This window comes from Corylus avellana, chromosome 3 (assembly GCF_965113065.1).
Source record: "Corylus avellana chromosome 3, dhCorAvel1.hap1.2, whole genome shotgun sequence".
Classification (NCBI taxonomy): domain Eukaryota; kingdom Viridiplantae; phylum Streptophyta; class Magnoliopsida; order Fagales; family Betulaceae; genus Corylus; species Corylus avellana.
The window spans coordinates 22,324,196-22,352,015 of NC_142492.1; the positions used below are offsets into that span (position 1 = coordinate 22,324,196).

Consider the following 27,820-nt stretch of genomic DNA (forward strand, 5'->3'; position numbering starts at 1 on the left):
AAACACCAATCGATCGGATCTATTGATCAAGGCTGGACAGCAACTTCAGAATGTTGTTTTCTCCCCACTACAGGCCATGTCCGGACACGGTGCTAGGCTATCCGGATAGGCTTTCCAGCAAGCATATTTTTGCACTGCATGGCCCTGTCCAGACAGCCCATTAACCAGTCTGGACACCCCGTACCTATTATGCCTAAAAACGTGTTTTTAGCGGGCCCAGGTCTAGGGTTTGATGCACTGATATATATACATCATTATAGAAGAGAAAGGCACGGATTTTCGCCCCCAGAGAGTTCGTAGGAGGCTGTGCTAAGAGAGATCATATGTCGTGAGTCTTAAATTCAATCTCTTAGAGTTTTAGTTATTCCTTTGATTAATCTACGGTTGAGAAGTCTATCAGAAGAGTCCGGTAAAGGAGAATCACGTTGAAGAAGATTGTGAGCAAGGAGATGAGTTGTAGGCTTGTCGATCTTACTGAGCCAAGGTCTTGCAAAGAGTTATCAGTGTTCCTAGTGTCTATAATCTCTGGATAATCTTTTAATAGTGATTTTATGGGTTTGGCTGCCCTAAAGAGGTTTTACTTTTAGATCGATTTCTAAAAGGTTTCCTCTTCGTAACCAAAATATCTGTGTTTGCCTCTTTATTGCTTTATATATTTTTGGCAATTAAATTGTTTATTGCTTAATAGTGTTAATTCCGCATAAATTGTGAAAAACAAGTTTTTGGAGTCAGCATAGCGTTTTTCACCGTTCATTAAAGAAGAATTCGTGGAAAAAATTAGGGAAAGTATCAAAATTATTTCTCATGCTTTCACCTTTTATCAAGAAGCTTAATTTCAGTTTTATCAAATTTCTCTCTGTAATTGAAGACTTCATCAAATAGATAATTTATTTTATCTTTTGTCTCTTCTTCTAACAATATACTTTTTATTTTATTTTAAAGGAAAGCATTCCATACTCATTCTTGATAAAAGGTCACGAGCGAAAAACTCTTACAAACAGAGCAAAAGCTCTGAAGCAAATCATAGCCAAAGCTAAAGTTACAATCGTCAACAACATACCAAATCAACCATTACAAAAACGTTCTTAACCCATGACTATTCATCAGGTTTAATATCAGATCTGCACCAAACAGGCACAGAATCCAATGCATAGGTAGCATATATTTCTCGGCCGTGAGAGCAAAGAAACCTCAAGCCGAAACTCATCCTCCTCGACCCCAAAAGCTAGGATATCGATTACATCCACAAACCAAAGGTCTGGACCAAAAGCAGATACCCCATATAGCATCAAAATACAAACGAGCATAACAAAGAGAGAGGACAGAACCTTATTACAAGCAAAAAATAGGAAAGAAAAATGTACAGGGAAATAAGAGGACAAAACGGAAATACAACCAAATAAAAAGGAACAAACAGAAAAACGTACAGGGAAAAAAACCAATGGAAATACAAGCAAATACAGGTAAAAATGTAAATACAACTAAAGGAAACAACAGGAAAAGCACACTATGCAAATGACGACATCCGGGAGGAAGCCGATCGCGTGCTGGCCAGAAACCGATGCAGAAGGTGGCGTTGAAAGCTCATCACGGGGGGACGCGTCAAAAGACCGGCAGCAGACAGCAGCAAAGTGGACACGGAGGAGATCGGCGGCACATTCAGAATCGGAGGGGAGAGTTTGAGTGAAACCCCAAGGGCGGCATGCCGGCACCCACACAGAGTGCCAAACAAGCAAAAAACCAAACAAACAAATAGGAAATAAAAACACCTAAACCCAAACAAACAGGAAAAACAAGAAGCAAAAAAACCCAGGAAATAGAACCTGGAAAATAAAAGCAGAAAACACCCAAACCCCCAAAACAGAAGCCTCGATGGAAGGAAAAATACAGAAGGAAAAACGCACTGGAACATGATAGAACCGCCGCAGGGGTGATGGACCCAGGCGAAGCTGGAGAGCCAGGAGGTGGGATTCGCGTTGATCCAAGTGCCCAGTCAGATCCGACGGAAAAACGGAGGAGATGGCAAGGCGACGAGACGACAGGGCTGAGCATTAAGACGAAAAGAGGGGCTGAAGAAACGGGACACAAGAGGGGAAAATGGCGGAAAAGGAGGGGGGAAGCTCTACACAAGCTAGAGAGCATCAGGTAAATAGCCTAGCACAAAAAGGTTAAGGACAAGGGGAGGAGGGGAGGCAGCGAAGGCCACCCCTCCTCCCCATCTGTGCGGCGCTCACACAACGTAGGGGCTAGGGTTTTTTGGGAGAGACAAGAGGTAACCACACATCTAGAGAGAGAGAAAACAATTTTAATTGGACATTGGACATTTCTAACAATATACTTAAAAGTATTGCTTATACTCCAAAACAATAGTATTTAGAGCCCCCAATTTAATAAGGCGCCCAATTAAAAAAAAATTAAAAAAAAAAAATTCAATAAAATTTTTTTTTTAAGAAAAACATAACCTTTCATTCACGAGCATAAAGCTCTTACATCACAGAGCAAAGCTCTGAAGCAACCATAGCATAAAGCTACAAGATTACCAGGTTTAGTACAAAATTCGAGACAAATCTCCTAATCCATGACTAAGATCAGATTTAATAGTAGATCTATGATAGACAGACTCAACCAAATGCATAGATAACAGTTATTCCTCGACCCTGAGAGCGGAAAGACTCTCATGCTGAAACTCTTCCTCCTCGACCCGAAGGCCAGGATAATGATCACATCCACAACCCAAAGGTTTGGACCAAAACTAATTAACCCGAAGGCGACATAGATCGAGTGAGAGAGGAAAGAGCCTTTTTACAAGTCAGACAAAACAAAGAAATAAACTATACAGGAAAAAAACATACACCAAAACACAAATACATCTTAAAAAAGCAACATAACAGGGAAATAAAACAAGAAAAGAAACAGCACACTCCGATCACGCACACGCCAGGAATCGAAAACCAAATGGGCGTTGGAAGCTCATCGTGGCGGGGACTCGTCGAAAGGCCCAATAGTGGACGGTGGGCGGCAAATAGGCGCAGAGAAGACGGGCAAAGCAGGACATGAAAACAACCACAAACAAGAAAAAAAAAAAGAAGGAAAAAAACCAACAAGGAACCACCAAAACAGGTAAAAAACAGGGAAAATGAGCACAAAGTGGGAATACGGTAGCTGGAAGGGAGCCGAACCCGTGCAGGCCGAAAATCGCCTCGTAAGGGGTGTGGGAGCTCGACGCGATGGGGACACATGAAAGAAAACCCTAATAGCGGGCAGTGGAGCAGCGACACAGGTCAGCGGCGACCACAGACAAAATCTGAACCCACAAAGAGCCAAAACAAGGCCAAGGAGCCCGCTGTAGAAAATGAAGGCGGGGGAAGAAAAGCGGCAGGAAAGGGGAAAAATGGAAAAAAAATAAAGGGAGAAATGAGCGGCAAGGAAGGGGAAGAGAGGAGGCACCGGGGTTAGGGCATCAAGTAAATAACTAGCATCGGAGCGAGGAGGAGGAGGGGAGGAGGGAGGCAGCCAAACGGCCAAACCTCCTCCCCTATGTGGCTGAAGGGTTTCGCTTTTCTCTCTTGCCCAATAAAAAAAATTTTAAGCCACTATTACGGTCCATATTCTTTAACATATTTGCCCTCAATATATATGCTTTAATTAAGCCCCCCTAATTAATTTAAAAAAATACATTAATATCATTTGATTCTCCAACATTCAAAAATAAATAAGGCTTAAAAAATTGATAACAATAAATAAGGGAATCAAAATCATAATCAAATATTCAACCCTAATTATGTTACACATGTCCAACCAAAAAAAAAAAAAAAAAATTCTAGAAAATTGTGTTAAATGTTTAAAATCAAATGGGAAAAACAAATAAATAAATGCTAGAAGATGGAAAGTTTATAAAATATTTTATTCAATTACAAACTCATAAGTTTACATTTTTCTCTCTATATCCCTTTTCAAGCCATATTGAAATTTGAATTCTTCTCTTCTTCTCCATAATTTCACTAATTGCCAGCTACTCAGTCTTTCAGTTATTAAAATTCTTCCATAGTTAATCAGCGATAAAAAAGATTAGTTACCAAAAACTCATTCAATCAGTTTCATTATTATTTTTTATTTGATTTTTGAAAACATTTTTTGTTTTTTATTTAATTTTAAGAAATTAAAATCACTAGAGATGATAGTTTGCAAAACAAATGTATTAATCTAGAAGGTTTCCTAAAACATAATATCTATTATGATATTGATGGTTTAGATTTATTTTCAGAATTAAAAGTTTTAAAAGAAATTTTACAAAAAGAACAAAGTGCTCAAATTGACATATTAAACTATATAAAAAGACTTAATTCTTTTCTAAATGCATGTATCACTTATAAAATTTTATTGACAATACCGCTTCTGCAGAAATAATTTTTTCAAAATTAAAATTGATAAAATCCTACATAAGATCAACAATATTGTCACAAGAGAAATTAAATGGATTAACCATATTATCAATTAAAAATATGATGTTAAAAAATATTGAATATAAAAAACTTAATCAATAATTTTGCATCCTAAAAAGTGAGAAGAATTATTTTTAAGTCCCAAACCCGGAATTCCCTAAACCCTAGCCGTCGCCCATCTTACTTCTTCTTCATGCGCCGGCCACCGGCGCCTCTTCCTTAATGCGCTGGCCACACAAAGCCGCCACCCAACGGCTAAGGGCCACTGCTCACTTTATGCGGCCAAAGCCGGTGCAGGTGGGGCAAAGACCGGCACTTCATGCGGCCAACGCCGCTGCCAGGTGGGGAAAGCCGGTGCACAACGATGGTCTCTGCCTAAATTGGCTAGCTCTCCTTCTACCCAAAAAAATGCTCAACGGTGGTTTTTTTTTTTTTTTTTGCATCAACCAGATTCTTGTTTTTTTAGAACTCAAATATGCAGAGGTTGGCTTTTGCATTTATGGCACTTTCATGATAAGCCAGAGATGCGTACCAACGTAATAAGCACTCCAGGGCGTTTTTACAGGCATAATAACGCCATAAACCACCGCAATCCGAAACAAAATAATGGAATGAAAATTGCTGTAAGGGCCTTGGGTTTCATTTTTATTTCAACACTCACATAAAAAATAAAAATATCGACAGCCGACATATTAAAAAATAGACTGAGCAAAAAACTATTGCAAAAACAAAACAAAACAATATATATCCACATGGCCGTCGATTTCATGCTTTATGCTCCTCACCATATATTTTGTTTCAATAATCAAATAAACAAAATAAAATATTGTTGAAACAAAATTAAAATTTTATAGCAGGCATATCTCAAAAATTAAACTGAGCAAAGATGGCTTAGAGGAGGCTCTGATACCACATGTAAAAATTCAATATATAATTAAATACTAATTGATAATAAAATTAGCAGCAAAATGAATAATTATATAAATACCTCTACCCATGCTTTGCTCAAGCCAATTGAAGAATAGCTTCACAGCAACCAAACTAAAAAACTAAAAATTATTGAGAAGTTCTTCTGACTTATGCCTACCAGTGAGTGTCAATTGATAGAATACACAAGTCTTATTTATAGGTAGGTCAAGAACCCTCAATTAAAGCTGTTACCTTAATTATTCCTCCCATCAAGGAATAAAAAATTAAATAAATATAGCTAATTGATTCCACAAAATAAAATCAGTAATGGAATCAAATACTTGTTCCACAAGAATTAAATCAGCAATTTAATTCAGAATATTTGATTTCACATAATAAGCTTTAATTGGAATAAATTACTGAACACCGTAATTATATATATATTTTATAATTACAATAATATATGTGACATAAGGAACATACTTTAAATAAAATTTATTACATATTAAGCATGTGGAGAGGTCCCTGGCCTTTGTCCTTTATTCTTGTCATTTTTGAACGTCTAGCTTCCTATACGCATATTTGTATGCATTAACCGATCAACTTCTAGTCGGTTAGGGGGAGTTTTTTTCCTTTAAAAGATGCCATTTGGAAAAATTATTTTTGAAAATAAATATTATTTTTATTTTTATTTATTTCTTGAACTACTGTGTCAAAAATAATGCTGAAATGCATATATGGAGATTGTAAATTAAATAGTGGTTCGCCTTAATATATAGCAGTTAGAGCGAAGAAAATGTGGAGTAATCCATAGAATCATCTAACCAAATGAAACAATTGATCTCCCTTTAGAGGAAGAAAATTCCATTGCGTACAACCAAAGAGCCTCACAGAAATTGAAGTCTAGGTCATGGAATCGCCACACCCATTGGTGGTTTCCACCAATTTTAGTTATATTTTGGAACCCAAACACAAAAAGTTTAGTTATATTTTATTTTGGTATACCTTAAGACTATACTTCCCAAGCCAACCAGAATACCACCCTTCCTCTTCTAATCCTCATTGAATTTGTAAGATACGTTAGTTTCACAGATTCAAAATTGCATTTAAACATCTCTTATATGAAGGACAAAAGATGTGCATAAACCAAACATTTCTCTATAAATAATTTGGTGCTTTTCAGATTAAACCCATTTGCTGTGGCATTTCTAGAGTTTAAATTTATGGGCGCTTTATTTATTTATTTTTTTTATTTTTTTTTTTTATTCAAATGAGCCGGGAGAGGACATGAGGAATGAATTTCATTCTCTAGTAATCTGCAACAAACAGTGACTTATTTATATAAGTCAATTACTAAAACCTCTTCACACTTGAGCATTGAATCCCACATATACTCCTAACAATAAGGTGTGATGGTATTCATTCAACTCCAATATATTATTTTGGCCACAAAAGAAGAACACTCCGGAGAAAAAAATTAGTTCCTGAAATTCGGTCAAAAAATTACAGAAAAGGGTTTCTTGAGGACCCTCCCATTCCCCACTAAGCCCACTCCGGCCTTTGTTTTTTCAGTTTGAGCCACGATGCTTACTTTTCTTTTTCTCTTTTTGTGAGCCCACTTTTTTTTTGTTCACCTTTTTTTTTTTTTTTTTCATTTTTGTACATCTAGGTCCCAATATGCATGTGGACAGGTTCCCTTGTTCTTTACTTTTTTTCTTTTTTCTAATCGGTTTGGGGGAGTTTTTTTCTTGAAAGATGCCTTTTATACATGAGTGTTAAAATGTAATGCTGCCTTTATATATATATATATACCGAGTGTCAAAAATAATGCTGAAATATATGAAATGATACTTTCCATGCCACCATGTGTCATAAATCGAAGACGATTAGAAAATAAAATTAAAAAAAAAAAAGCATTATACTAAGAAACGTTTTTATAAATAGCATTGTTTTATTTTTATTTTTTAATTTTTTTTTACATGTCCACACAAGAGAGGAAGGGATGATTCAAACTAATGACCTCCACTTCATAGGCATGATCCTCAGCCGATTAAGCTACTCCTTAAAATTAGCATTGTTTTATAAAAGTACTTTGTTGGAGGGTACGAAGTCTCCTTCGCTGGGAAAGAAAAAAAATTTCTACTTTTTTTTTCAATGATCATCTCATTCAGACTTAATACAATAATAAAGTAGCAAATTAGTTAGTCTTATTGATGACAAAGACACTTAAAAAACCAAACACAAGCTAATGTGGACAAACCCATAAGATTCTAAGATGTAAAAGAAATAAATCACAGTACGTAACATGTCAAGGGTGGGCTGGTACGGGCACATCAGTTCAATAAATAAAAATAACATAGGGATATAGTATAAATAAATGATTCTTTTCTATTTCATTGGTCTGGGTCTCATAAATCTAACTATCAATAAATTTACAAGAATGAATGAAAGAGAATATAGCATTTTTTTTTTTTTTTTTTGAAAAAAAAAAAAAAAAAACACTCATAGAAAAGGCAAGGAAGTGTCACCGAATCAACTTCAATATCATCTAGATTCGATGGGCTTGAAATTAAAAAAACAATTAAGATTGGTCGTATAAGTGCAATGGAAAACAGAGATGATTAAAGAGGGAACATGAAAGGGTAAAGATTCTTGTAGAAAAAAGTCTTGTCTAATATACTAATCATTATATCTCATTCCACTTTAACAAGAACATGAGCGGAGTGAACAATGGAGCCACACAGCCCACACCATACGAGTGAGAAATTAAGCTATGGACGTCCTCTACGCTTCATTGTTCGCAAATGACGTTAAACTCGTTGCTTGAGTGACTTGTGCAGGTCTGATCCATCTTAGAAATAGAGGACCACCAATCTTCTCATTTCCGCAATTCTAATGGATCAGAGTTTGAGAGATGCTGCTCAGCAAGGAAGTATTGATGCCTTGCATTCATTGGTACGGGGAGACCCATATATTTTGGAAACAATTGATAAAATTCCATTTGTTGAGACTCCTTTACACATAGCTGCATCCGCAGGACAAACCCAGTTTGCCATGGAGATCGTGAGGTTAAAGCCGTCACTTGCTAGGAAGCTTAATCAAGATAACTTCTCCCCGATGCACCTTGCTTTGCAAAATAACCAAACCCAAGTGGTGCGCCGGCTACTTGATGCTGATAAAGACCTTGTTCGTGTCCAAGGAAAGGAGGGTGCAACTCCTTTGCATTATGTAGCTCGAACAGGAAATCTCCTTCTTTTGGCCGAATTTCGAAAAGCCTGTCCCATGTCAATTAAAGATGTAACAATTCGAGGAGAGACTGCTCTTCATTTTGCCCTCAATAACAACAAGCTAGATGCTTTTGAGCTCCTTATAAGGTGGCTTCAGCAGACCACGTTGGAAGATGCCTCCTCGTTGTGGGAAAATAAATTGCTGAATTGGAAGAATGAGGAAGGTAACACTTTGTTACACATTGCAGTATCCAACAATCAACCTCAGGCAAGTTCTCTCCACTCATTGTTTCTAATAAGGGAATTAAATTGAGTGGGCATTTTTGGGGTCTATCGAAATGATATTAAGGATTCAATTTGAGGAACATGCCTCAAATGATTTCACTTAAGCTTTGATAGTGATATTTTATGTTATCTCTCTCCTTTTTTGATTTCTTTAATTTTTAACATTTGTTTTGTCTATTTGTAAACTATTTTAAAGTGATGGTATGATTAATTGTGCATTATTATATCATACAGGTCATGAGATGGTTATTGAATGCTAGAGTTGATACTAACGCTACGAATTTAGCGGGTTTTACAGCTTTGGGCATCTTAGAAGGGCAAACACAGATCAACAACAATGAAATCAGGGATATGTTAGCTTCTTCTCTTCCAAGGGTTAGATCTCATGAAGTTTACCTCATATCTCTTGTCTTATTTTGTACAAAGTTAAGAGATATTTGTGCTTCATTAAAAATATGAATATGATAAACGTGTTGCTGGTGGTTGTTGTACAGCGTAATAACCACCAAGCGACCAAATGACACTCAGCTCCTTTGAGGAGTTTGGCAAAATAAACTATAATCTTTACATTTTGAAGGGATTAAATGATTAAATTTATTATTTTTTATCCGTTTAACTTTTAAACAAGTAGAAGTATTAAAATATTATTTAATTTATTTAATTTATTCATTTTGTCTAAGCTTTATCACTATTGACTTAGCCAATCCTATAAAAGGATAGGCTAATTTTTTTATTTGCCCAGTAATTAACGAACAACTCCATTCATAGCAGTTGCAATATTAGTCCACAGTTTCACCATTTTACTGCTTAATTAACACGTTTCCTTTGATTGCCTGATGATTACTCTTCTCTGAATTGATTAGAATATAGAGAATGCCGCTGATTTGAGGGATGCGGCTAAACAAGGAAGCATTGATGCATTGTACGAATTAATACAGATGGATGCAAATGTTTTGGACAGGATGGATAACATTCCATTTGTTGAGACTCCTTTACACATTGCTGCATCTGCAGGGAACATCCAGTTTGTCAGAGAAATCATGAGTTTAAAGCCATCATTTGTTAGGAAGCTTAATCAAAATGGTTTCACCCCCATGCACCTTGCTTTGCAAAATAACCAAACCCAAGTGGCGCTCCAGCTGCTTAATGTTGGTGAAGACCTTGTGCGTGTCAAAGGAAAGGAGTGTGTGACTCCTTTGCATTACGTGGCTCAAATAGGAAACCTTGATCTTTTGGAAAAATTTCTAAAAGTCTCCCCCAAGTCTATTGAAGACTTAACAATTCGAAAAGAGACCGTCATGCATATTGCCCTGAAATACAACATGTACGAAGCTTTTCGATTTCTACGACGTTGGATTAGGAAGTACTGGTTTGCAATTGCCTCATTGCGGGATGAGAAGTTGTTGGGCTGGCAAGATGACGAAGGCAACACTGTGTTGCACATTGCAGTATCCAATAATCAAACTGAGGCAAGTTCTTGTTTTCTACTGAAGGAGAATAAATTTGGCACACAATGTATGTGTTTCTTGCTGTGCAAAGATGTTACTTACTATAAGGATTCAATATAACAAATTAAATAATTTTTTACTTGAACTTTAGGTTATTTAATCTTTTCCTTTTAATCTCTTTAATTTATATCATTTGCTTTTATTTTTGTCCATTTTCAAGTTTGTTTTAGCATTTGGTTTCTATTATTTATATGTTTTTTGAGGGGTGGAGGATTATTAATTATATAATATTGATGGGATCAGTGATTGTGCAGATTGTGAGATCGTTATTATTTAGGCCGCTCTTTTACTATGCAGTTGATATAAACGCCAAGAATTTAGGGAATTTTACAGCTTTGGACATCTTGCATGGGCAAACGGGAATTGACAAAATTGAGATGAGGAATATGCTACGTCGTGCTGGAGCTTTAGGAACTTTAAGTGATTCTCCTCTTCCCACAATTAAACGTCATGAAGCTTTTTTCAGATATTTTTTCCTGCGTAATATTAAGTTGGAGGCATTGAGGCATCGTCAAAGAAATAATTTATCAAAAGTGGAGTGGCGCAGTATGGTTTTGGTGGTTTTGGGCCTGCTCGTAACAACAACCTACCAAACGACACTCAGCCCCCCAGGAGGAATTTGGCAAGATAACTACAACGCTACTACTAGTAGTGGAAACAGTCCTACTCCTTCCCCTGCTCCTGCCCCAACTACTGCCGTACATAAGGCGGGGACGGTGATGATGGATAAATCATATTTTCCACAACTCGTTGCTCTTAATTCTGTTTGCTTTGTAGTATCAATTGTTATCTCATTACTCCTCCTCCCGGTTTTCCTTAGTATTCTTTTCATTCCACTCATGGCATACTTCATTTGGTCCTATGTCCTTTCAGTTTCGATCATACGTCCGTCGTAACTTTCCCCTTGAAGGCGTGAACTCATGTAGGTTGGACGTCTTGAAGAAAAATACCAATGGCCAGCTGAAGGAGTGGGTTATCTTTATTATCTTATCATTTCAATAAATGTACGTAGTTGATTTGTGATGATCAGCTACTGCAGGACCAGTATTCATCATTCATGTTATCCTAGTAGTAGTTATCATCCCTATAGTAGTGGTTAATTTCATCAAATAAGAGGTTGACCCTATATATCAACGTAACCGAGTTTGTTTTAATCAATGAAATTATTCAAGTTTTATGCTTGAACATGGTGACACAACCACACACAAAACATTGCATGAATATATAAAATCACAAAAAAAATAAAAAATAAAAAATAATTACTATCATAAGACCCTTAATTTTAATTTAATCAATATACATTAAAACATGTTAAAATCTTTCTTCCTATAGGTGTAGTTAATAAAAAATAAAAAAAAAAACAAAAAAAAAAAACATACACACACACACACACAATTTCTCATTATCAAAGCATTAATATATAGAAAATTAGCAGGAATTTATGGTATTGTTGGTATGATACCCTATTATATTTCAATACAAATAAATCTCATATAATTATAAAACTTGGAAAAAAAAAAATACATAACAAAATAAACATAATATTTTTTTTATGAAAACTAAAACAAAATCTTCCACTCAAAATTGATCGAACGCAATTAAATAAATCATCTTACTTGATGTTCAATCCTTAATTATTTCTTTAGTGTTTCATAACAGTTTATGTTCCTTTTCTACACAACAATCAAATAAATTTTTGGCTCTCTCGGATATATAGTACTGCAATTTTTGATGAGATTTATATACCTCGTGTGCTTGATGAAAACCCTCAAGGTGAATTGTCTGATTTTAATGTTAAAGAAGTTGACTATGTTGATTTCCTTGGAATAGATAATATTTTGTCAAATTCTCCTAACAATGATTGTCATGAATTTTATACAGTTCACGATAATTTTATGTTTACAATGGAAGTGATAATTGATCAATTTTATTTTTTAATATTTTCATGGAGTATGAAGAGAAAATGGTATATGAGAAGCAAGTAAGATTTGAGTTATCTCACGGTAATAGGCATAGTTTTCAAGATAATCATCATGGTCTTGTGGTGAGTAGGAGAATATTATTTATTGTGGGGTGCTACATTGTTTTGATTTTGAAAATAAAAGAATTGAGTGATCAATTGATTGGGTTTACCTTAAGACTATATATACTTCCCAAGCCAACCAGAATATCACCCTTCCTCTTCTAATCCTCGTGTAAATAAGAGCTGTGTTTGGTGTCATTCTGCGCAATACACATATTTTGTTCAATTTTTTTTTTTTTTTTTAATAAAAAAAATCACCATTAAATCTGTAAGACTCATTCGGGTTTCACATATTCAAAAATGGATTTAAACCTCTCTTATATGAAGAAGGACAAAAGATGTGCATAAACCAAACATTTCTCTATAAATAATTTGGTGCTTTTCAGATTAAACCCATCTACTGTGGCATTTCTAGATTAACTTATGGGCTTTTTATTTCATTTAAACTTTACTTCTCCCCACGAACTTTCGCGTTTTTTGTAAAAACTCTTCCATTATTCAAAATCTCTCACTTTGGTGTATCTAACTTTTATTTCCTTCCACTTTTTCCCTTCCGTTAGGATTTTCTGTGAAATCCTAATGAGGGTGTGAAATACCTAAAATGCCCTTATTTTTTATTAAAAAAAAAAAAAACTTTTTTGGGGAAATTTCAGTTTGTCCCCTTAAACTTTCAACCAATTTTACAAACCCCCCCTCAACTTTCAAATCTCTCACTTTGGACCCATAAACTTTAAATTACTCTCACTTAGGACCCTCTGTTATTTTTCAACGTTAAACTCAAACGGTTTTACTTTTTATGTCTATTATACCCTCACCCAGTCCACTTGAAATTCCGAAAACATTCAAAACTACAGCACTAGGGATGCAAAGGCGGTTATGGTTAGCGGTTAGTGGCAATAACCGCTAACTGTAACCGCCTTAGCGGTTAGTAGATTTTACTAACCGCAACCGCTAACCGCCTAGCGGTTAACGGTTAGCGGTTAACCGCCGGTTAGCGGTTAGCGAAATAGATAACCGCCCGCTAACCGCTTTTTTAAAATTGGGTTTTTTTTTTTTTGGCTTTTTTTTTGGGCTTTTTTTTACCCTCATTTTTTTTTTCTTGTATTTTTAATAACTTCTTGGGCCCAATTGCTATAAAAAGAGCCTATATTGAAAAATCAAATATATTTGACCCAAAATTTACATTTACTTGTACTTTAAAAAATTTTCCTTAAATATTAAATCATAACCGGTTAATTATTTAAATTCTTATCATATTTACTTATAATCTTTTTTCTTTGAATTGAACTTAATATCTAATGCTAAATGGTAATGTTCAAACTCCTAAATCCTAAATTCCTAAAGTATCTAATAATGCTTTAATTAAATTGTAGACTTGTAGTTATAAGTAATATATTGTTTAATTCAATTGAATCAATGTGATTATCATTGTACATGAATCATATGATTAACTTGTAGACTTATGACTTATGAGTTATGTCATATTATATATGTATTATTTATTATTATATAATCATATGATTTAATAATCAAGTCATCATGTGATATAATCGTATCAATTATAGTGATAATATATAAATTACTAAAATTATAATGATAATACATTAATACTTAAATTGTGTTTATAAGTAACACATTGGTCATTGTTTAATCCAATGTCAATTACTTAATTTGATATTATACGAATCATATCATCATTGTACATTAATAATATGATTCACTTGAAGTCTTGAATAAAGTATTTGAATTGTCATTGAATCATATGATTAAGTATTGATATTATATATTTATATTATTCATATACATATGTAGACTTATATAGACTTATAACATATATAACATACATTGGAAATAAGTCTCTAGATATTTAATTGTTGTATTAGTATGAATTGGTATACTTATGAGTTATGTCATATTATATATGTATAATTTGTTATTATATAATCAAATGATTTAATGATTAATCTCATATGATATAATCATATAAATTATAGTAATAATATATTAATACTCAAATTGTGATTTAATTATTTTTTCTAAAAAAAATTGTGATTTAATGATCAAGTGATTATATGATATAATCATATAAATTATAGTGATAATATATTAATACTCAAATTGTGATTTAATTATTTTTTAAAAAAAATTGTGATTTAATGATGAAGTGATTATGTTATATGTATAAATATTTTTATAATTATAATTATAAAATATATTATATAAAAAGGCGGTTAGCGGTTAGCGGTTACGGTTAGTAGACCCAATAACCACTAACCGCTAACCGCTAGGCGGTTATAGCGGTTAGGCGGTTAGCGGTTAATGCGGTTAGACGGTTAAGCGGTTAGGCGGTTGGCTGTTATAACGGTTAGCGGTTGGCGGGCGGTTTTTAACCGCCCGCCTTTGCACCCCTATACAGCACCCACCCTCAGCCCAAAACGGCACTATTTTGGGCATCTATTTTTTGAAGAAAGAAGGAAAAAATTCACTTCACCTCCTGAAGTTTCATGGGTTTTTCAATTTGAATCCCAAAGTTTAAAAATTGGCAATGTACCCCCCTAATGTTTCAAAAATTTTTAATTTAAACCTTCCGTTACTAATTTATGTCAAATTGAACGGAAATCTCTAAAATTACATAATTACTTTCAGGCTTTTTTAAAAACATTTCCGTCCAATTTAACGGAAATTAGTAATAGAAGGTTTAAATTGAAAATTTTTGAAACATTGGGGGGTACATTGCCAATTTTTAAACTTTGGAGTTCAAATTAAAAAACCTTAGAAACTTCAGGGGGGTAAAATTGATTTTGCCCAAGAAAGAAAAAGAAAAATTAGATCAGGGTGGCTCCAGCCACCCCCTTGGCCAAAAGGGGGTAGCCGGACCACCTCATTTTTGGCCAAGCCATCCCCATGGCCAAGGGGGTGGTCCAGCCACTCCCAAAAGACCAAAAAGAAGAAAAAAAGGAAGAGGAGGGGGGGGGGGGGGGGGTGGTTCAACCACCCCCTTCGGCCGATATGGGGGTGGTCGAAACCACCCCATTGGCCATGGGGGTGGTTCGACCACCCCCAGACTAGCCATGGGGGTGGCTCTTGGACAAAAATGGGGTGGTCCTACCCACCCCCTTTTGGCCAAGCCACCCCGATTCGATTTTTCTTTCTTTTCTTTTTTTTTTAATATTTTGCTTATTCTTTTTTTTTTTTAATAAATATTTAATGCCCAAAACGGTGTTGTTTTGGGCTGGGATGGCTGTTGTAGTTTGAAGCCCAAAACGGTGTTGTTTTCAAGTGGGTATAATGGACATAAAAAGTCAAATTGTTTGAGTTTAACGTTGAAAACTAATATAGGGTCTTAAGTGAGAGTAATTCAAATTTTAGGGGTCTAAAATGAGATATTTGAAAGTTGAGGGGGTTTGTAAAATTGGCTGGAAGTTCAGGTGGCCAAACTGAAGTTTCTCCTAATAATTATAATAATAATTTTTTATTTATAAATAAGGGTAAATTTGAAATTTTTAAAAAATTTAGGGGTAAAAAGGACTTTTACTCATTTGACCGTTTGATTTAAGTGCGAAATCCTAACGGAAGGGGCAAAGTAAAAGAAAATATAAATTTGATACATTAAAGTGAGAGTTTTTGAATAATGAGAGGTGTCTGCAAAAAGTGTGAAAGTTTAGGGGTGATAAATGTAGTTTTTTTTTTTTTTTTTTTTTTTCAAATGTGGGCCGGGTGGGGGAAGGCTTTTTTCTTCAATTTATCCTTGAGCAGAGCAGTCTATCTACGTGAGTCACGTGACATATGTGACCTAATAAGGTGTGATGGTATTCATTCAACTCCATTATATTATTTTGGCCACAAAAGAAGAACACTCCGGAGAAAAAAAATGAGTGCCTTAAATTCGGTAAAAAATTTACAAAAAAAAAAAAAAAAAAAGTGTTTCTTCAGGACCCTCCCATTCCCCACTAAGCCCACTTCTTTTTTTTTTTTTCAGTTTGTGCCACGACGCTTATTTTTCCTTTTCTCTTTTTAAGGCCCACTAAGCCCTCTGAACTTGTCTAGAGGGTGACTCCTTTGCATTACATATAGCTCAAACAAGAAATCTCCTTCTTTTGTCCAAATTTCTATAAGTCTGCCCCATGTCTATTAAAGATATTACGACTCGGAGAGAGACTACTCCTCATATTGTTTTGAATAACAACCAGATACTTGCTTTTGAGCTCCTTATAAGATGGCTTCGACAGACCACCATTGAAGATGCCTCATTCTGGGAAAAGACATTGCTGAACTGGAAGGATGAAGAAGGCAATACATTGTTACACATTGCAATATCCAACAATCAACCCCAGGCAAGTTCTCTCCACTCATGGTTTCTAATAAGGAAAATAGAGTGGGCATTTTGGGGGGTCTATCTTGTGGCTCGAAGGAATGATATGAACCATTTAATTTTAGGAACATCCTAAAAATTGTCTTCAAATGATTTTCTTCGACTTACGGTACCAATATTTTAGGTTCTCTCTTCTTCTTTTTTTTCTTTAATTTTTAACCTTACCTTATTTTTGTCTATTTGTAAAAATTTTAGCTGTTTTTTTTAGGGTGGGGTTGAATATTGTTAATTCTTTTATAGTGATAGGATCAATATTAATTATGCATCGATCACTACATCATACAGGACATCAAGTGGTTATTAAATGCTGGAGTTGATATAAACGCTAAAAATTTAGTTAGAGGGTTTTACAACTTTGGACATCTTGCAAGGACAAACGCAAATCTACAACACTGAGATGAGGGATGTGCTATGTTGTGGTGGAGCTTTAAGTGCTTCTTCTCTTCCTACAATTGAATCTCATGAAGCTTTCATCAAATCTCTTGCCCAAGTGATAAGAAGTTGCAGATATTTTTGATTTGTCTAAAAATGAATATAACATGCAAATGAGTATCGTAGTATGTTGTTGGTAGTTCTGGTATTTTTTCTAAGGGGAAAATGCAGTTTACCCCCCTGAAGTTTCAGGGGTTTTTCAATTTTAACCCCAAAGTTCAAAAATTGGCAATCTACCCCCCTGAAGTTTCAAAAATTGGCAATTTAAACCTTCCGTTTAATTTTTCCGTTAAATTGGACGGAAATTTTTTAAAAAAAGACTGAGGGTAGTGATGTAATTTCACAGATTTCCGTCCATTTAGACGGAAAAATTAAACGGAGACTTTAAATTGTCAATTTTTGAAACTTCAGGGGGGTAGATTGTCAATTTTTGAACTTTGGGTTAAAATTGAAAAACCCCTGAAACTTCAGGGGGGTAAACTGCATTTTCCCCTTTTTCTAACAACAACCTACCAAATGGCACTCAGCCCCCTCGCAGGAGTTCTTAGTCCTGCCCCCACACAATGCAGAGAAAACATTCATGATTAAAACCTATTTTTTGCTGCTCTATCTCACTAATACTATGTGCTTTTATTTATCAGTTTTCATAATAAGCATCTTCCCTTTGATTTTCCTAGCGCTTTGTGGGCCCCACCCATTATGCTCATCAATTTGTGCCTTTGTTTTCAATTGAAATCTTACGTTCATCTTCACGAAATTAATCACGAATATAACCTATTTTTAGCTACTATTTTAGTCATAAATCCATCTGCGCTTTCCCCGTGAATTTGGGATTAATTAGCTTCTTCCATTATTTTGCTTTCGTTGTTTCAACTTGTATGAGATTTCCTTTTGGCCCAAAATCTACTTTTGATGGACGATGTTAAACTACATGAAAGTGAATTGCAGAGTTACACAGTTGGTTAGCCTGTTCATCAAAGAAGAATTAATGGAAAAATTTTAGGAATATGCCAAATTATCAAGAAGCTTATTGTACTTTCTATTTTATCGAATAGATCTTTGTAATTGAATACTTTATGAAATAGAATGTACTTTCTTCTATATTCAACCAATTTTTCTATCAAAATACCTATAAAATATTAATTATACTCCCCCCAAAAAAAAAAAGAAAAAGAAAAAAACACTAAAAACACTCAATCTGGTTGTGGAGGCCATGGAGTCCATTCCAGTGGCCATAACGAGCCATTGAGGTTGAGGTTGGTGAGAAATTCAAGGAGTATGAATAAGAAAAAAATACTTGGTAGTTGTTCCGGCCGAGTAATGTTATAAGTCTTTCTAGAGTCTTCCTATAATCATCCAAAATGTAATGTGTCTTTTAAAATCACCATTAAATTTGAGATGTGATTTGTTGACTTTTGATCTATTGGTGATTTTAAAAGTCACATTACATTTGGGTTGACTCTAAGAAAACTTATAGCATTACTCATTTGAGCCTAAGCACTTTTAAATATGGCCTCACTCGGCTCAATTTTTAATGTTCTCTAAATAAAGGCCCAGAACTACTAGGCCCTAAATGAAGGCCTGTCTTGGCTTGAGCTATCACTCCGTCAATGAAAGTCGGACTTGGCTCGATAGGACTTTCAATTTTTAAATAAATAAAAGTATATTAACTACAAAAATAGGAATAATCGTAAAAAAAAAAAAAAAAAAAAAAAAAAAAAAAAAAAAATTAAATAGTTTTAGAAAATTAGACATTAATATAAAAAGTTTTAGAGAAGGCTTGATACACTAAGGAGAATATGTGAAATGGTGTCATATAGCAGCTGGGGTGAGGAAAATGATGGAGTAATTTATAAGGAGAATAATCTAACCAAGAAACAATTGACCTCCTTTTGGATGTAAAAATTTCCATTGCATACAACCAAAGAGCCTCACATAAATTGAAGTCTCGGTCATGGAGTCTCTCACACCAATTTCAATTACGAGTTTGGATTGTCAGCCTAAACCAAACCCAGGCTTGAAAGGCTTCCAAAATCTGTAGTGCAAGCTTGCTTGAAGCCTTGGTTGGGTGTTGTTGGTCTGCTGTACAAAATTGTTGGAACCCAAACCCACCCGATCAACCCAAGCCCAAAAAGTTTAGTTATATTTTGCTCTGGCCCCACTTTTAAGACTATATTTCTCAAGGCATGCAACCAGAATACGTGTACCGTCCTTCCTCTAACAATCCTAATATAAATAATTTGGAGTTTAAATTTATGGGCTTTTTTACTTCAATTGATCCTTGAGCAGAATAATCTATGATTTATGAAGGTTTACTCCCTAATTAGGTGTGATGGTATAATTCAACTCCATTACATGGACTCCATTCAAAGGAACACTCTAGTTCGTAGATGTAGTATATCAATTATATAATTTAAGGTCCCAATTGTGATAATTTTTGATATTTTTAATATTGAAAATATGCTACAACAACCGCTATGAAATAAGTGTGATAATAGACATGTAGTACTGTAGCAGTACTTGTCAACTAAATCCACCATTGTTCGTTATGAATGCTGAACTCCTCCGGCGATTAGAATCCCTTGTCGCTCCCTTTTAAGTCTCCAAGGTTTCCTTTATTCTTTTTGTTGTTTTGTCGTGGTGGTGTTATCGCTATATATTATTCCATAGTTTTAACTTTGAACTTTGTTCAGAAAATAAGAAAAAAAAAATGTTATATATTATTCTATACTTCTCCCATGAGAGTTGTAAGTGGCGGAGCCACGTTAGCCTTCCATTATACAAAATATGATTTAGATTCGATACTTGATGATTTTGTACTTGTAAGAGACCGTAAAGTGCAGTTCTAGACACTTATTTATTTATTTATTTATTTTGTATTTGTCTTTTTGATATAGTGCCGGCATACTACATTTCTAATATATCAATTTAAGTACATATTTATGAACTTTTATAGATATTTTTCTGTGATGCATATATTGTGTGAATTACTAAATTTTTAGGGTGGAGAAAATTTTTAGTATGCCAAAAAATATTTTTAGGACGCCAAAAATTTTTTTTACGGCACTCCCAATATGAGTTGCCTGGCTCCACCACTGAGAGTTGTTCACATGAGCAGTGCTGCACTGTGCTCCTCTTTATTCTCTTTTCTTTTGTTACAGCGGTGTTATGGCTATATACTTTAAACTTTGCCCAGAAAAAAGAAGAAGCTATATATTAGTCTATATACTTTAAAGAAGCTATACATTAGTCCATATTTGATATTTCTCTCATATGAGTCCTCTACATGAGCAGAACAACATTGTGGTTCACTGATTCTCTTTATTCTTTTTTCTTTTGTTATGGTGGTGTTATGGCTATATATTATTCCATAGTTTCAGCTTTGAACTTTGCCCAGAAAAAGAAGAAAACAAAAGAAGCCACATATTATTCCATATTTCTCTCATGAGAGTCGTTCACGTGAGAGTGACACTGTTGTACCTTAGTAATCATTTTCTCAATATAACCATCTTGCGACTCGAACTCACCACTTATTTAAAGAACTTGAGCTAGTAAAAAAAAGTAAATTTAATAATTTAATCAATACTTTAATACATACCAAACAATCTTGGGCGCACATATGAATATGAAAGAGCTCCATTTAGGGAACGTCCTTAATTTATGAGATGTGAAATCTATATAAGTTTGACACCTAAGAGGAGTAATTTATGAAATAGAAATTATTCTTTTAATGTAAACGATGAATAATATTGTAAATTTCAAACAATGTTAAACACGTTGCTGGTGTGTAAATCTCATCCAAATCCTATAAATAAGGTGCTGTACGGCCAATCTTCTCATCATTTAAAGCCATTTCCTTTCACTGTCGGTCTATTTATTCGGAGGGATGCAGATGCTTATTGTACATTGGAATGCTTCCTGCCTTTCCTCTCAAGTCTCCATTTGTTCCCTTTAATTCTTTTCTTTTTTGTACGTCTGGATTCCTATAATTAAGTGATCCTGTGGAGAGGTTCCCCTCCTCTTTTTCTTCTTCTTCTTTTTTCTTTTCATTTCTCTCTTTCTTGAAATTTCGTTTCACTTTTGAATTTTCATCGCTGAGAGAACTCAAAAATATTCGTCTCTGGTGGGTATGTTTGTGTAGCATTTGAATTTTATTTTGATAATTTGGTAAATTTTGCACATCATGAGCATTCACAGATTCAACACTAATCCGATTTCTTAAATCTCAATTCATGTAGAAAAAACTTTTAAAAGATACCCGCTGAAATAGGCTTAGTTGGTTTTGGGAACACCATGAGGACCAAAATTGCATGCTACCCTAAATTTAGGATAGCCTTCCCCTAATATTATTTTAATATAAGAAGACTTCATCTTTTTTGAAAGAATATTTAAACCATATATAAAAATATAAAGAAAGCTATTGTGAAATTAATTATTTGAATAGAGAAGCAAAAAGTAAATTGGTTCTCTAAATTTAAGAAAATTTTAAGAAATGCCGCTACTAGTGCTCTAATCACGCACGTGGAGAGGTTCCCTTGTTTTTTTCTTGCATTTTTGTATGAAGGACTTCTAATGGGTTTGGGGGAGTGTTTTTTTCCTAAAAAGATGCCATCTGTAAAACTTACTTTTGAAAATAATAAGTTTTTCTTTATAATTTCTTGATGTAGTCCTTTTTTTTTTTTTTAAAGGGAAAATTACAGTTTATTAAATAACAATTAAATAACAATTAATTATTTAATTGTTATTTGATTGCAAATTACAATATTTTTTTTTAATTGCTATTTGAGAATTATAGTTTAGAGTAATTTTTAGTTCATAAGAAACAACTAAATATATATATATATATATAGAAAGAACAAAAATTGTAGGAAAAAAAACCCTGAGAACCAATAAACATAAAAAGATTAAGAAAAAAATAGTACAGGACTAATTGGTTATTAAAAGTCAAAACAACCAATTTGAGAATTTGACATGTGAAATCTATTATTCTATATTTTTTTTGTGAGTCTGTTTATTGTTAACCACGTATATGTTTTTCTAAGACTCTAATGTGAAATAAATTTATTTGTAGTTGATGAGAAAGCTAAATCCAATACTTGACATTTTTAAAAGAAAACAATGCACAAAGTTTAGAAGCTTGAATTTTTTTACTTATTTTTTGATGTTGTATATTAAAAGAGAAATTGCAGCACTATTTAGTATATATTCAATCATAGATGATTTTCAAGATCTAAAACGCCGAGTTCCATTTTGATAGGGGTTTTAGCTTAAAATTGAAATATATTTATGAAATAATTGTTTTGTATGTTTTTTTTTTTTTTTTTTTTTTTTTACACACTGAAATTAGACTAAGTTTATTTTTATATATTAATTTAATCTACAATCTTAATATATTTCTCATTTATATTTTGACCTCTTTATATTAATATATTTCTCATTTATGCTTGGCCTGCTTAGCCCCCTCCTGTCAAAGTTTCTGGTTCCGTCCCTGAATATTGTATCAGAGTTCGAACCATGTCTCCATCAATTCACCCTCAATTTAATTAAATATTCTACATGTCGAGCCTCACCTATACTAAAGGGGAGTTTGCATTTACCTCTTTTTATGAACTTAAGCTTTTAGGACAAATGGTAAATTAACATTTCTAATAATATTATAATTGAGTAAGCATCTTGGCGTCTATCTTGTTGCTTGAAAGGATGATACTAAGGACTTAATTTCAGGAACATGCTCCAAATGATTTCACTTGAGCTTTTGATAGTGATATTTATGTTATCTCTTTTCTTTTTTTTTTTTTTTTTTTTTTTTTTTTTTTGTAATTTGTAACATGCATTACCTTATTCTTGTATATTTGTAAACTATTTTAAATAGATGGGATCGGTAATAGTGCATCACTATATCATACAGGTCGTGAGATGGTTATTGGATGCTAGAGTTGATATAAAGCTCTATAAATAGAGTTGTCTACTCAAGATATAAATCAGTGAAGTATGTAGCTTACTAAAAGCTTTGATGTGTAGATATAGGCTAGAAGCCAAACCACCTTAATCTCTATGTTTATTCTATTTCCTTTCATTATTATGATTCCGCTTTTATATTTACCATAATATTTCTTATATAACCAACCCAAAGCCAAAAAGTTTACTCATATTTTTCTCTGCCAGTCTTGTAAGACTATATATATTTCTTAAGGCAAGCGAAATACTTATACCACCTTTCCTCAACTAATCCTAATATAAATAATTAATTGGTGCTAATTTGGACAAACCCCATAAGATTCCAAGACCCACCTGACAAGCTAGTTATATTTCGTACGTGCAAGCACCCCAGCTAACGTACGTTTGAACGGCGTGATACTTGGTGGTTGTCTTTAAACGTTTGCCCGCCGTGTCATTTTCACTTAAATGAATTGATTTACAATCTGCACCGTTAATTTTATTACAGGAGATGTGATGTTGTTTTTAAAACAACACTTAATAAGCCGGATTTTTCAGGTAGCATGTGTTTTTCACATGTACGTCACAGCGTTCATCAGTCATCACTGTTCACCCCAGTGTATAATCAGATTCATCAGTCATCACCGTTCACTCAACCATTCCTATAAAAAAAAAAACGAGCTAATCTTCGTCTTTGCCCTTAATAACTCTCCTCATCTCTCTCTTCATAGTAGCTGCGTTAATTAGTAGTCAGTGTCAACATTTTACTGCTTAACACATTTTCTTTTCTTTGATTTGCTGCCTGTCACTCTTATTTGAATTCTAATGGATCGGAGTTTGAGAGATGCTGCTCAGGAAGGAAGCATTGATGCCTTGCACTCATTGGTACAGGGAGACCCATATATTTTGGATACAATCGATAAAATTCCATTTGTTGAGACTCCTTTACACATAGCTGCATCTGCTGGACATACTCAGTTTGCCATGGAGATCGTGAGGTTAAAGCCGTCACTTGCTTGGAAGCTTAATCAAGATAGCTTCTCCCCGATGCACCTCGCTTTGCAAAATAACCAAACCCACGTGGTGTGCCGGCTACTTGATGCTGATAAAGACCTTGTTCGTGTCCAAGGAAAGGAGGGTACAACTCCTTTGCATCATGTAGCTCAAACAGGAAACCTCTATCTTTTGGCTGAATTTCGAAAAGTCTGTCCCATGTCTATTAAAGATGTAACAATTCGAGGAGAGACTGCTCTTCATTTTGCCCTGAATAACACCAAGTTAGATGCTTTTGAGTTCCTTATAAGGTGGCTTCAGCAGATCACGTTGGAAGATGCCTCTTCATTGTGGGAAAATAAATTGCTGAATTGGAAGAATGAGGAAGGTAACACTTTGTTGCATATGGCAGTATCCAACGATCAACCTCAGGCAAGTTCTCTCCGCTCATTGTTTCTAATAAGGGAATTAAATTGAGTGGGCATTTTTGGGGTCTATCGAAACGATACTAAGGATTCAATTTCAGGAACATGCTTCAAATGACTTCACTTCAGCTTTTCATAGTGATATTTTATGTTATCTCTCTCCTTTTTTAATTTCTTTAATTTTTAACATTTGTTTTGTCTATTTGTAAACTATTTTAAAGTGATGGTATGATTAATTGTGCATTACTATATCATACAGGTCGTGAGATGGTTATTCAATGCTAGAGTTGATACCAACGCTACGAATTTAGCTGGTTTTACAGCTTTGGGTATCATAGAAGGGCAAACACAGATCAACAACAATGAGATCAGGGATATGTTAGCTTCTTCTCTTCCAAGGGTTAGATCTCATGAAGTTTACCCCATATCTTGTCTTATTTTGTACAAAGTTAGAGATATTTGTGCTTCAGAGATATTTGTGCTTCATTAAAAAAATGAATATGATAAACGTGTTGTTGGTGGTTATTGTACGGCGTAATAACCACCAAGCTACCAAATGACACTAAGCTCCTTTGAGGAGTTTGGCAAAATAAACTATAATCTTTACATATTTAAGGGATTAAATGATTAAATTTATTATTTTTGATCCGTTTAACTTTTAAACAAGTAGAAGTATTAAAATATTAATTAATTAATTTAATTTATTCATTTTGTCTAAGCTTTATCACTATTGACTTAGCCAATCCTATAAAAGGATGGGCTAATTTTTTTATTTGCCCAGTAATTAACGAACAACTCCATTCATAGCAGTTGCAATATTAGTCCACAGTTTCAACATTTTACTGCTTAACACGTTTCCTTTGATTGCCCGATGATTACTCTTCTCTGAATTGATTAGAATATGGAGAATGCCGCTGATTTGAGGGATGCGGCTAAACAAGGAAGCATTGATGCATTGTACGAATTGATACAGATGGATGCAAAAGTTTTGGACAGGATGGATAACATTCCATTTGTTGAGACTCCTTTACACATTGCTGCATCTGCAGGGAACATCCAGTTTGTCAGAGAAATCATGAGTTTAAAGCCATCATTTGTTAGGAAGCTTAATCAAAATGGTTTCACCCCCATGCACCTTGCTTTGGAAAATAACCAAACTCAAGTGGTGCTCCACCTACTTAATGTTGAAAAAGACCTTGTTCGTATCAAAGGAAAGGAAGGTGTGACTCCTTTGCATTACGTGGCTCAAATAGGAAGCCTTGATCTTTTGAAAAAATTTCTAGAAGTCTGCCCTGAGTCTGTTGGAGATGTAACAATTCGAAAAGAGACCGTCATGCATATTGCCCTGAAATACAACATGTACGAAGCTTTTCGATTTCTACTACGTTGGATTAGGGAGCATTGGTATGCAATTGCCTCACTGCGGGATGAGAAGTTGTTGGGCTGGCAAGATGACGATCGCCGCGACACTGTATTGCACGTGGCAGTATCCAACAATCAAACTGAGGCAAGTTATCCTTTTCTACAAAAGGAGAATTAATTTTGTACACAATGGAGGTCTATCTTGCTGTGCAAAGAGGTTACTATAAGGATTCACTATAACAAATTAAATAATTTTTTACTTGAGCTTTTGGTTATTTAATCTTTTCCTTTTAATCTCTTTAATTTATATCATTTGGTTTTATTTTGTCCCTTTTCAAGTTTGTTTTAGCATATTTGGTTTCTATTATTTATATGTTTTTTGAGGGGTGGAGGGTTATTATATAATATAATATTGATGGGATCAGTGATTGTGCAGATTGTGAGATCGTTATTGTTTAGCCCGCTCTTCTACTATGCAATTGATATAAACGCCAAGAATTCCGGGAATTTTACAGCTTTGGACATCTTGCATGGGCAAACGGGAATTGACAAAATTGAGATGTGGAATATGCTACGTCGTGCTGGAGCTTTAGGAACTTTAAGTGGTTCTCCTCTTCCCACAATTAAACGTCATGAAGCTTTTTTCAGATCTTATTTCCTGTTTAGTATTAAGTACGTGGCATGGTGGCATCGTCAAAGAAATAATTTATCAAAAGTGGAGTGGCGCAGTATGGTTTTGGTGGTTTTGGGGCTGCTCGTAACAACAACCTTCCAAACGACACTCAGCCCCCCTGGAGGAATTTGGCAAGATAACTACAACGCTACTACTAGTAGTGGAAACAGTCCTACTCATTCACCTGTTCCTGCCCCAACTACTGCCTCACACAAGGCGGGGACGGTGATGATGGATAAATCATATTTTCCAATACTCTTTCTTAGTAATTCTTTTTGCTTTTTAGTATCAATTGTTATCTCATTACTCCTCCTCCCGAATTTCCTTAGAATTATTTTGATACCACTCATAGTATACTTCATTTACTCCTATGTCATTTCACTTTTGATCATACGTCCATCGTAACTTTCCCCGTCAAGGTGTGAACTCATGTGGGTTGGACGTCTTGAAGAAAAATACCAATGTATGGCCAGCTGAAGGAGTGGGTTATCTTTATTATCTTATCATTTCAATAAATGTACGTAGTTGATTTGTGATCAGCGACTGAAGAACCAGTATTCATCATTCATGTTATCCTAGTAGTGGTTATCATCGTATATATATAGTAGTGGTTAAGTTCATCAAATAAGAGGTTGACCCCTATATATATCAATGTAACCGAGTTTATTTTAATTAATGAAATTATTCAAGTTTTATGCTAACTAGCACATAATTCGCGCTCACTACAAAAACACAATTTTTTTCTTGCTGGCGTTTTCTGACGTGTCAGGGTGTCTGATATGTCAGAAAATTTTTCTGAGGTGGCGTTTCTGGCGCGCATTGATTGTCAGAAGCACAGGTGACAGGAAAAAAAAAATTTTGACGTGCCAGTGGGTAGAACGTCAAAATTTTCTGTCGTGGTAGTTCTGACGCGCGTCAGAAAATTAAAAAATTAAATTAAATTTTTTTTTCCTGAAAATTTTTTTTTAATTAAAAATTTATTAATTTAAATTACTATTTTTTTTTTTGGAATTCCTCTGCATGGCAGCCCCCTCACGCTGCCGTGCAAATCTGTCTTTCTCAACACAACTGCACCATCTCTACACCATGGTGTGCAGAGATCGAGCTCTGCACACCATGGTGCAGAGATGGTGCACGTCCATGCTCTTCTTCTTCCTCGATCTTCTTCTTCTTCTCTTCTTTTTTTTTTTTTTTTTTTTTTTTTTTTTTTTCTTCTGCTTCTCTTCTTCTTC

The 27,820-nt window shown here is 34.5% G+C and overlaps 4 protein-coding genes across 4 annotated transcripts; all 4 read left to right on the forward strand.

Moving 5' to 3' along the window:
• Positions 1-8,237: 8,237 nt before the first annotated feature.
• On the forward strand, positions 8,238-11,267 carry LOC132174178 (ankyrin repeat-containing protein BDA1-like). The gene is made up of 2 exons (XM_059585870.2): positions 8,238-8,846; positions 10,626-11,267. Exons 1-2 carry the CDS (start codon positions 8,247-8,249, stop codon positions 11,265-11,267), a joined length of 1,242 nt encoding a protein of 413 aa, XP_059441853.2. The 5' UTR covers positions 8,238-8,246.
• On the forward strand, positions 9,101-10,431 carry LOC148586928 (uncharacterized). The gene is made up of 2 exons (XM_088514097.1): positions 9,101-9,238; positions 9,727-10,431. Exons 1-2 carry the CDS (start codon positions 9,101-9,103, stop codon positions 10,429-10,431), a joined length of 843 nt encoding a protein of 280 aa, XP_088370223.1.
• Positions 11,268-23,853: 12,586 nt separating the features above from the next.
• Positions 23,854-27,167, forward strand: LOC148586929 (ankyrin repeat-containing protein BDA1-like). The gene is made up of 3 exons (XM_088514404.1): positions 23,854-24,560; positions 26,352-26,813; positions 27,114-27,167. Exons 1-3 carry the CDS (start codon positions 23,961-23,963, stop codon positions 27,165-27,167), a joined length of 1,116 nt encoding a protein of 371 aa, XP_088370530.1. The 5' UTR covers positions 23,854-23,960.
• Positions 24,896-26,093, forward strand: LOC132176176 (uncharacterized). Its single transcript, XM_088514099.1, has 2 exons — positions 24,896-24,953; positions 25,452-26,093. Exons 1-2 carry the CDS (start codon positions 24,930-24,932, stop codon positions 26,091-26,093), a joined length of 666 nt encoding a protein of 221 aa, XP_088370225.1. The 5' UTR covers positions 24,896-24,929.
• Positions 27,168-27,820: the final 653 nt, after the last annotated feature.